At 38.1% G+C, this 12,315-nt stretch overlaps 1 protein-coding gene across 6 annotated transcripts in view; it reads right to left on the reverse strand.

Annotated features, from left to right (window-relative positions):
* The window catches only part of STK31 (serine/threonine kinase 31), a 162,798-nt gene that overhangs the window by 73,136 nt on the left and 77,347 nt on the right, over positions 1-12,315 (reverse strand). For all 6 annotated transcript variants that reach the window (XM_054237158.2, XM_035253621.3, XM_035253622.3 and 3 more), the window contains one exon: positions 5,819-5,941. In XM_054237158.2, coding sequence (XP_054093133.1) covers positions 5,819-5,941 — 123 coding nt within the window. The remainder of the gene's footprint in view (positions 1-5,818; positions 5,942-12,315) is intronic.

Below are 12,315 nucleotides of genomic sequence, written 5' to 3' on the forward strand. Positions count from 1 at the left end.
TTAGTTACAAATAGAAAGCCTTATGTCCTTAGGTTTTTTAATTAAGTAGAAATTACTCTATTTTCCCTAACTTTTTTTGTATAAATTGATTGGGTACAAGAGTAATTTTGTTACATAGATATATTATGTAGTGGTAAAGTCTGGGCCTTTAGTATCTATCACCCAAATGTACAGGAACTCATTAAGTAATTTCTCAACAACCACCACCCTCCAGCCCCCCCACCATCCTTCTGAACTCCTCTGTCTATCATAAGAATCACTACTAGTGTGTCATGGCATGAAAGTTTCTAAGACCTATTCCTAAATAAAAATAAACTATATACCAAAATATACAAATAGGTCTAATTAAGTAAAGGCATTAAACATATATATGTACAATCATGCACCACTTAACAACAGGGATACCTTCTAATAAATGCATCATGAGGCAATTTCAACATTATGCAAATATCATGGAGTATACTTATGCAAACCTAGATGGTATAGTTTACCACACAACCAAATTACATGCTACAGCCTCTTCCTCCTAGATACAGCATGTTACTGTACTGAATAACGTAGGCAATTATAACAGTAATTGCCTGTATAAACACAGAAAAGGTACAGTAAAAATTAAGAACTATAATTTTATGGTACCACCACCATATATGCTGTCCATCACTGACCAAACCATGCAGCACATGACTGTGCTTAAATGCATTTTTTTCATGAATTAGCCTGGCTGGACTTGTCGGGTCAGGTGTGGAAAAAAAAAAACAATAATAATAAATAGAAGTTTTTCGTGTAATAAAGAATTGGAAAAGACAAGATAGGCAGATAACGCAGCCTGCTAGCTCTCTCCAGAAATCAAAGTCTAGAAATTTTACAGAGACCAGAAAAAAAGGCTTAAGAGGTCTCAGAAATTTTTATCACAAAACTTTGAGAAATCTCAGAAAGGCAGAGGATGGTTGGTGGTTAGCACTGAATTAGTACAGTCCCTACAAGTCAAGAAGGACTTTGTCACAGCACAGAATTACCTGTAAGAAAAGAAAACTTTCTTCATAGGCCCTTTGCTACCCTGCTCACATCGGGAAGAAAAACAGCAGCACCAGCAAGAGGCAACAGGTTTATATAAGTACAGCACAAGAACACAGATGAGGCAAAAGTTGATTATCAGTATAGAAGAGCTGGCCAGCCCGACCATCCTCCTTCCTTCACTTCTTCCCTCAATAGCTAGCAGCACTTACATCTAAGGATGGTAGTGCCTGGAAAGGAACAGTAGCTAGGGTAGAGAGAATAGGGTTTTGCTGAGGAGTAAGACCATCCAGGAGATAAGCAAAGAGGGAGTAGATAATCCCCGACTGCAACATCAGAAGCTCTGGACCCTTAAAAACAAGTACGTTCTATTCCCTAAACCCACCCAAAATCTTAAATTTGTGGTCAAGGCTCTCACTCTTCACTAGGCCCTTCATATAACTATACAGCAGCAAAGAACTAAGGTAGTTTATAGTTCCAAGGGATTTTGAGATCTTGAGGAGAAGTTAAGAAGAGAACAAAATGGTGTGAACAGCACAAGCCCTCTAAAAGAAGTATAAAAAACTAGGCCACCTTATAAAAAGGAAGCAAAATCAGTGTCAGTGGCCCAGATAACAGTAAGAACTCAAAAATAAGCATAATAAATATTCTCAACAAAAAGAAAGAATATTGGAAACATAAAGCCAAGTACTTATAAATAATAACTAACTGAAGATATTAAATATAAAAGAAACAATCTCTGACATAAAAAACACAATGAATTGCCTAAACAGCTGAAGAAATACAGCTAGGGAATTAATTCATTACTTACATGGTTAAGTCAAGGATCCCTCCAAAAAGACAACAAGAAAAAGGTTTTACTTATTTTGTTTAACCCATCTCTTACATAAGATAAAAAGACTTTAAACAATAGATTAGCAGTTAAAATATGTAGAGAACAGAACTAGAAGCTTAAGTATCTATCTAACAAAAGTCTCAGAATAAAAGAAAATTTTAATGAGGAAGACAATACCTTAAGAAATAATTATCAAATATTACCTACAATTAAAGCAATATATAAAACCTCAGCCTGAACTGGCTCAGATTCAATCAAAACATAAATATGGTCTAAGGCAACTTAAGAACAAAGTCAAGAGAAAATTTTCAAACTTCCAGAGAGAAAAAAGATCACAGAAGAACAAAGATCAGACACGTATCAACAATTATGGAAATAAGAAAGCTGGGCACTTTGGCTCATGCCTGTAATCCCAGCACTGTGGGAGGCCAAGGCAGTGGATCATTTGAGATCAGACGTTCAAGACCAGCACAGCAAACATGGTGAAACCCTGTCTCTACTAAAAACACAAAATTAGCCAAGCACAGTGGCACATGCCTGCAGTCCCAGCTACTTGGGAGGCTGAGGCATAAGAACTGCTTGAATCCAAAAGGCAGAGGTTGCTGTGAGGTGAGATAGCACCACTGCACTCCAGTCTAAGTGACAGAGCAAGACTCTGTCTCAAATAAATAAATAAATAAAATTATAGAAATAAGAAGACAATAGATTATTGTCAGAGGTCTAAAGAAAACATGGCCCTTGAACTTACTGTTTTATAATCAGCTAAACAACTATATGTACTTGAGACCGAAGTGAGATAGCCTAAACATCAAATAACTCAAAAAATCAAATACAAAAAGATTTCTTTGAAAGTGCTTTTAGAGAAAATCTTCCAATACACAGAGAAAGCCAAGAGATAAACGACTCATGAAATAAGAATGTAAAAATAACTCTATTTAACTGAGCTATCACACACAATATCCATAACAAACTGTGACTAAAATCCTAGACAACTCTGATTGGTTCAATGGTTGGTTTGAAGGAAGGAGGTAGAAAAAGAGAGGAAAGACACCAAAAGCAGGTAAGAATGTTCTAAAGTATTAGAAGTGTGGCCAGGCACGGTGGCTCACGCCTATAATATCAGGACCTTGAGAGGCTAAGGTGGATGGATCACTTGAGGCCAGGAGTTCAAGACCAGCCTGGCCAACATGGTGAAACCCCATCTCTACTAAAAACAGAAATATTAGCCAGGCGTGGTGGCGCACACCTGTAATCCTAGCTACTCATGAGGCTGAGGCAAGAGAATTGCTTGAACCAGGAGGCAGAGGCTGTAGAGAGCCAAGATTGCACCACTGCTCTCCAGCCTGGGCAAAAGAGTGAGACTCCATCTCAAGGAAAAAAAAAAAGTATTAGAGGTGTAATTTAGAAAAGGAGAAAAAAAAGAAACCATGATAAACAGAAACATAAAAATAAGATCACAGAAATAAGTTCTAACAAAACAGTAATTATAAATACGTAAATTAAGTTACCAACAAAAGGGTATAGGTTTGACGCTTTCGAATATTAAATCCATTGGTGTGTTATCAAGAGGGATATTTCAAACTGTGAATACAAAAGGTTAAAAATAAAGGGAGAGGCCGGGGTGGTGGCTCGCCTCTGTAATCCTAGCACTTTGGAGGCAATAGTAGGTGGATTGCCTGAGCTAACGAGTTTGAGACCACTCTGGACAACATGGTGAAACTCCATCTCTACTAAAATAAAAAAAATTGGCCAGGCATGGTGGTGTGTTCCAGTAATCCCAGCTGTGTGCCTGTACTCCCAGCTACTGGGGAGGCTGAGGCAGGTGAGTTGTTTGAACCCGGGAGGGAGAGGCTGCAGTGAGCCAAAATCACGGGATTACACTTCAGCGTGGGCAACACACTGAGACTTCATTTCAAAAAAAAAATAAAATCAATAAAATAAAACAAGAAGAGAAAATTAAAAAAGAAAAGATGTTACAGTATTAATCAAAAAGAGAGGTGGCACAGGAACCTAAAATGGCAACAAAATAAAATTTTATTTTGTTTAAAAAAAAATCTAAGCAAAAAATAAGATTAAAAAGTAGTTACAAAAAAGACATTTTTATTATTATTTTTAAGTTTATTTTAGGTTTGGAGGTACTTGTGCCGGATGGGGGGAGGAATATACATTTTTAGACACATTACAACCATGAACACCTTAATGCCCATCAACGCGGCACTGAGATACTTTGAACAACCGAAAGAACAACAGGGACAAATAGGGACAAACCTATCTATTTTGGATATATGTAACAAAAATATCTCAAAGACTGTTGTACTGATCCAACCAAAACCTAAGTGAGTTTTAGATATATCTATTAACTGTACACCAAGAAAACCTAGAATACAATTTCTTTTTGAACTTAAAGAATGGTCACAAAAAATCAACCATGTGTTGTAGGCCACAAAAGAAGTCTAAATAAAATGTGGAAATCAGAAATCATAAACTTTAATTTATTTGACCTTCATTATAGAAATATATTTCTTGGATACTTGAAAAATATAAACTATTTCTCAGCAAAATAAAGAGAAGCTTAAAGAATATTTTGGTGACCTGAGGGGAATACCAGAAATGGAGACAAGCCAGATAAGGCAAAAAGTCTTCTAGCATTAAACTATTAAAAGAAAAGAGGTTTAAGGATGATCTTAGTTGCAGAACCTTGACCTACATTTACTAATAGTGAGAAGAAGTAAACCTTTACAGGGTACAGCAGAAGTTGCATTGCGGAAAGGTAAATTCTTACTTATATTACTCCCCTTTTACATGCAAGGCTTACTTCACCATTCTGAAAGAACTTATATTACTTATGTAATTCCATTTAAAAAAATGTTTCAAACCGGGGCTCCATTGGTTCCTAAGCCATGTGGAGCATCATCGAAACTACATCTTCATCAAGGGGGACAGAAAGAAACAATGCCCAGATGTCCCTGCATATCTTCTTCTCCAAATTTCTATCAAGTTTATTCCCTGCAGTCCACAACAAGAGCAATATTAGCTACTGGTCAGCTAAGACTAGAGTAATTGACTAAAGCAGTAAAAATTCAAAGATGCATAAAAGGTAAAAGGACTAGAAGAGATTAAAGACTTACAGTTTTCAAATGATATGACACATAGAAAGCAAAGATAATCAATAGACAAATTAGAACTAAAAGAGAGTTCAGCAGAGCTGCCAGAGAAACATCAGTATATAAAAATCAACAGTAATCGTCTATTCAATCAATAATAAAAAATGAAAAGATAATATTCATAAAAGCAATCAAAAGTATAAATAAATAAAAGTTGAAAAATGCATAAGGACTTATACAGAAAAATTTTAAATAATATTAAAGGACAAAAAAGAGCTAAATAAGTAGAAAGAAATATTAAGTTATTAGGTAAAATGACAACACTGTCATGTTCATTCACCCCAAATTAAAGTCACGGCTGAGCTGGCAAGGCAGAGCTGAAGACAAGATTCCACCACATCATATAGCTATATTTACTATAGTACTCTAGGCTCTGATCACATCAGGGAGAAATTTCCCTGGTCATGCAGCCTAAATACCCTGTAACTCAAGGATGAGAGTTGATCCCTTCTCCCTTTAACATGCAGCCCTACTACATTTTCTGCTAGAATGCAATGGACGACAGGGAACCACATCCCTGCTACTACTCCTGTCTCAATTAATTTCCCCAGTGAATACTGCAGTAGGAACCTGGAGTCCCTGGCCATTTTATCTTGTTTGCAAGATAGGTATACACATACACACCATCACAAAATGTATTTATACAAACTGTGAATCCCATTTAAAAGAAACTAGAATTCAGGGAACAGGAAGAACTTTTGCAACCATCTGAGAACTATCTGACATCTCGAGGTAAATGCTAATTTCACTTCTTGAATAATAAACTTGCAATTTAATGTATATTTAATATATTTTTAATTCCAACCTGCAATGTTTTTAAGCGTTTATGAAGAGATGACTCATCAACTTCTAGAATTAAATCTTCTACTGACATGTACAGCTTCTGCTGCATTTCATTTCTTTGGGCAATCAAAATATTCCCTTCATTCTGGAAGAAGAAAAAAAGAATAACCACCATTAATACATTAGGTCTTTTCTGCACAAGACTTATATGAAAAAAAAGTGATCTCCAAAATAACTTTACATTCTCTAAACACAGCTCCAAACATAATATTAAGGACAAACATTTCTCTCCTTAGATCAATAAAATGACAAAAGGAACATTTAATTTCAAGAACTCTGATCTGCTAATTTTTATTTTTCACATTCTTTCTGCAACAATGAAATTGTTATTATTTGGGAAAAGTATGTAAGTTCCTACTAATTACATATGGCATCCTTCCTATTCCCATCCCACTCTCAATTCCTTCAGCTACTCATCTTTCAAGATACACTTAAAACAACAGGATAAATCTAATTTGTCCAAAAGACTGTGTTTTGAAATATGTATGTGAAAGATATCTAAGAACCCTATGCACTTTATTATAGCACTTGTCATACTGTAATGAAACTATATATTAATGTATCCATCTTGGACCCAAGAAAGAAATAATTATGTCTTTAAAAAACTTGCATCTCTATTATCTATGACAGTGTCTGGCATATACACTTAAAAGTTGGAATTTTAGGATATTTATTTCTTGCACTCAACCAGACTATTATATAACTTCAAATAAAAAGAAAAGATCTAAAGTGAAGCCTATTGCCTTCATCATTAAAAAAAAAAAAAAAAAAAAAACCAGATCCAAGATGGCCGATTAGGAGCAGCTCAGTATTGCAGCTCCCAGCGAAAGCGCGAAGGGTGAGTGGACACTGCATTTACAGACGGATTTTTATTGCCCACAGACCTGGAGATTCCCAGGCGGAGGAGCCCCATGGGTCGTGAGCACAGCTGTTTTGGTCAGTGCAACCGTTTTGGCTGGCACCCCGGTGGAGTGGGTCTCTGCACAAAATACTCAGGTTTGGGTGCCAGTTAGCTGGCGACTGGAGCTCCTGGGAGACAGAGTCCCCCATTCAACTGATAAAAAAGGACACTGAAACAGGGAGCCAGGCTAGGAGATTCCCAGAAAAAAAACAGCACCACAAATCTCAGCACAGCTATTTCCGCCGGCGTAGTAGATCACCGCACAGGAAATCACAAAGATCCCAGTGCCTTTTCAACAGGTGACTGGAACACCTGGGAGGCAGATTCGCCTGTTCAACTGAAAAAAAAAAAAGGGCGACTGAGGCAGGGAGCCAGGTGATCAGGCTCGGCTGGTCCCACCCCCACAACAAAACAGCAATCTGAAACGCTCTGGATTGAGAGTTCCACAGCAAGCACAGCTGAACCCGGGAAGGTCCAGCTCTATTGGGGAAGGAGTGTCCTTCATTACCGAAGCAGTCCACAACTACAGAGGTAGTCCGCCATTACTGAGGCAGCCCGCCATTTCCAAGGCAGCCCGCCATTACAGAGAGAGTCCGCAATTATAGAGGTGAGCCGCCATGGCCAAGGCAATTCAAACTATACCCATATAAACAGGACTGCAGGGAAGTTCACAGGGCAGCTGGGCAGAGATAGCAGCAGTTCAGCAAAGCCTCTGCATGCAGACAATGACTAGGCTGCCTCCTCGCTAGGCAGGGCAGCCCTGAAAAAAGACAGCAGTACAACAGAAACTTGTAAGTACAGCCCTAACTCCCCGGGTCAGAGCACCTGGGGGAAAAAAAACAGAAGAAGTTTATAAGTTCTGCTGCAGCAGACTTAAACATACATGCCCAACAGCTCTGAATGAACAATGGAACTCACAGCTCAGCACTTGAGCTCCTATAAAGGACAGACTGTCTCCTCAAGCAGCGCCCTGACCCCCATATAGCCAAAGAGTCACCTCATAAAGGAGAGCTCATCTGGCAGATATAATTCTGGAACAAAGATAGCAGAAGAATAAACTGGCAGCAACCCTTACTGTTCTGCAGCCACTGCAGGTGATCCCCAGGCAAACAGGGCCTACAGCAGAGAGGCCTGACTGTTAGAAGGAAAACTAAGAAACAGAAAGAAGTAAATTCATCATCAACAAACTGGATGTCCACTCAGAGACCCAATCTGAAAGTCAACAACTAAAAAGATGACAGGTGGATAAATCCACAAAGACGGGGAGAAAACAGTGCAAAAAGGATGAAACACCTGAAACCAGAATGCCTCTCCTCCGACAAGGGATCACAACTCCTCACCAGGAAGGAAACAAGGCTGGATGGCAAATGACTGTGATGAATTGACAAAAACAGGCTTCAGAAGGTGAGTAATCAGAAACTTCACTGAGCTAAAAGAACATGGTCTCACCCAATGAAAAGAAACTAAGAACCTTGAAAAAAGATGTGAAAAAATGCTAATGAGAATAAACAACTTAGAAAGAAATGTAAGTGAATTGATGGAGCTGAAAAACACAACATAAGAACTTCGCGAAGCATACACAAGTTTTAACAGCCGAATTGACCAAGCAGAAGAAAGGATAACAGAGGTCAAAGATCGACTCAATGAAATAAAATGAGAAGGAAAGACTAGAGAAAAAAGAGTAAAAAGGAATGAACAAAGTCTCCAAGAAATATGGCACTATGTGAAAAAAGACCTAATATACGTTTGAAAGGTGCACCTGAATGTGATGGAGAGAATGAATCCCAGCTGGAAAATACTCTTCAGGATATTATCCAGGAAAACTTCCCCAACCTAGCAAGGTAGGCCAATATCCCAGTTTAGGAAATACAGAGAACACCACAAAGATACTCCTCAAGAAGAGCAACCCCAAGGCATACAATCGTCTGATTCACCAGGGTTGAAATGAAGGAGAAAATGCTAAGGGCAGCCAAACAGAAAGGTCGGGTTACCCACAAAGGGAAGCCCATCAGACTCACAGCAGATCTCTCAGCAGAAACCCTACAAGCCAGAAGAGAGTGGGGGCCAATATTCAACATCCTTAAAGAAAAGAACTTTCAACCCAGAATTTCATATCCAGTCAAACTAAGCTTCATAAGTGAAGGAAAAATAAAATCCTTTACGAACAAGCAAGTACTCAGAGATTTCATTACCACCAGGCCTGCTTTACAAGAGCTCCTGAAAGAGGCACTACACATAGAAAGGAACAACCAGTACCAACCACTCCAAAAACATACCAAATGATAAAGAGCATTGACAAAATGAGGAAACTGCATCAACTAACGGGCAAAACAGGCAGCTAGCATCAAAATGGCAGTATCAAATTCACACATAAGAATATTAATCCTAAACGTAAATGGGCTAAATGCCCCAATCAAAAGACACAGACTGGCAAATTGGACAAAAAGCCAAACTCCATCAGTGTGCTGTATCCAGAAAACCCGTCTCACAAGCAAGAATACACAAAAGCTCAAAATAAAGGAATGGAGGAAGATTTACCAAGCAAATGGAGAGCAAAAAAAGCAGGAGTTGTAATTCTCATCTCTGATAAAACAGACTTTAAACCAACAAAGATCAAAAGAGACAAAGAAGGACATTACATAATGGTAAAAGAATCAATGCAACAAGAAGAGCTAACGATCCTAAATATATACACACCCAATGCAGGAGCACCCATACACATAAAGCAAGTTCTTAACAACTTACAAAGAGACGTAGACTCCCACACAATAATAGTGGGAGATTTTAACATCCCATTGTCAATATTAGACAGATCAACCAGACAGAAAATTAGCAAGGAAATCCAGGACTTGAACTCAGGCCTGGACCAATCAAACCTAATAAACATTTACAGAACTCTCCACCCCAAATCCTCAGAATATACATTCTTCTCAGCATCACATCGCACCTACTCTAAAACTGACCACATAATTGGAAGTAAACCACTCCTAAGCAAATGCAAAAGAACGAAAATCATAATAAACAGTCTCTCAGACCACAGGGCAATCAAGTTAGAACTCAGAATTCAGAAACTAACTCAGAACCACACAGCTTCATGGAAACTGAACAACTGGCTCTTGAATGTTGACTGGATAAACAATTAAATGAAGGCAGAAATAAAGATGTTCTTCGAAACCAATGCAAACGAAGACATAACATACCAGAATATCTGGGACACATTTAAAGCAGTCTCTAGAGGAAAATATAAAGCAATAAATGCCCACATGAGAAGCAAGGAGAGATCTAACATTGACACCCTATTGTCAAAATTGAAAGAGCTACAGGAACAAGATCAAAAAAACTCAAAACCTAGCAGAAGACAAAAAATAACTAAGATGAGAGCAGACCTGAAGGAGATAGAGACACAGAAAACCCTTCAAAAAAATCAATAAATCCAGGAGCTGGTTTTTCAAAAACATCAACAAACAGACAGACCACTAGCCAGATTAATAACAAAGAAAACAGAGAACAATCAAATAGATGCAATAAAAAGCGATAACGGGAATATCACCACAGATTCCACAGAAATTCAAACCATCATCAGAGATTATTACAAACAACTCTATGTGCATAAACTAGTAAACCTGGAAGAAATGAATAAATTCCTGGACACCTGCCTCCTCCCAAGCCTAAACCAGGAAGAAGTCAAAACCCTGAAAAGAACAATAACAAGGTCTGAAGTTGAGGAAGCAATTAAGAGCCTACCACACAAAAAAAGCCCAGGTCCAGATGGGTTCACAGCCAAATTCTACCAGGCTTACAAAGAGGAGCTGGTACCATTCCTTCTGAAACTATTCCAAATAATCCAAAAAGAGGGAATCCTTCCTAAATCATTTTATGAAACCAACATCATCCTGATACCAAAACCCAGCAGAGACTCAACAAGAAAAAAAAACTTCAGGCCATTATCCATGATGAACATAGATGCAAAAATCTTCAATAAATTACTGGCAAATCAATTGCAACAGCACATCAAAAAGCTTATCCACCATGATCAAGTAGGATTCACCCCAGGGATGCAAGGCTGGTTCAACATACGCAAGTCTATAAACGTAATTCACCACATAAACAGAACCAAAGACAAAAACCACATATTATCTCAATTGATGCAGTGACAGCCTTTGACAAAATTCAACAGTCCTTTATGCTACAAACCCTCAATAAACTAGGTATCAATAAACATATCTCAAAATAATAAAAGCTATTTACGACAAACCAATAGCCAATATCATACTGAATGGGCAAAAACTGGAAGCATTCCCTTTAAAATCTGGCACTAGACAAGGATGCCACTCCTATTCAATATAGTACTGGAAGTTCTAGCCAGAGCAATCAGGCAAGAAAAATATACAAAGGGTATTCAAATAGGAAAGGAGGAAGTCAAACTGTCTCTATTTGCAGATGACATGATTGTATATCTAGAAGACTCCATCGTCTCAGCCCAAAATCTCCTGAAACTGATAAGCAACTTCAGCAAAGTCTCAGGATACTAAATCAATGTGCAAAAATCACAAGCATTCCTATACACAAATAACAGACTTAAAGAGAGCCAAATCAAGAACAAACTACCTTTCACAATTGCTACAAAGAGAATAAAATACCTAGGAATACAACAAGGAACGCAAAAGATCTCTTCAAGGAGAACTACAAAGCATGACTCAATGAAGTAAGAGAGGACACAAACAGATGGAGAAACATTCCATGTTCATGGTTAGGAATAATCAATATTGTGAAAATGGCCATACTGCCCTAATTTATAGATTCAATGCTATCCTCATCAAGCTACCAATGACCTTCTTCACAGAATTGGAAATAATCACCTTAAACTTCATATGGAACCAAAAGAGAGCCCACATAACCAAGTCGATTCTAAGCAAAAAGAACAAAGTGGGAGGCATCACACTATCGGACTTCAAACTGTACTACAAGGCTACAGTAATCAAAACAGCATGGTACTAGTACCAAAATAGATATATAGACCAATGGAACAGAACAGAGGCCTCAAAGGCAACACCACACATCTACAACCATCTGATCTTTGATAAAAACAAGCAATGAAAAAAGGAGTCCCTGTTTAATAAATAGTGTTGGGAAAACTGGCTAGCCATGTGCACAAAGCAGAAACTGGACCCCTTCCTGACACCTTACACTAAAATTAACTCCAGATAGATTAAAGACTTAAACATAAGACCTAACACCATAAAAACCCTAGAAGAAAATCTAGGCAAAACCATTCAGGTCATAGGAGTAGGCAGGGACTTCAAGACCAAAACACCAAAAGCATTGGCAACAAAAGTCAAAATAGACAAATGGGACCTAAACAAACTCCACAGCTTCTGCACGGCAAAAGAAACAGTCATTAGAGTGAATCGGCAACCAACAGAATAGGAAAAAATGTTTGCAGTCTACCCATCTGACAAAGGGCTGATATGCAGAATCTACAAGGAACTAAAACACATTTACAAGAGAAAAAACAAACAAGCCCATTCAAAAGTGGGCAAAGAATATGAACAGACACT

Source organism: Callithrix jacchus, chromosome 11, assembly GCF_049354715.1.
Source record: "Callithrix jacchus isolate 240 chromosome 11, calJac240_pri, whole genome shotgun sequence".
NCBI lineage: Eukaryota > Metazoa > Chordata > Mammalia > Primates > Cebidae > Callithrix > Callithrix jacchus.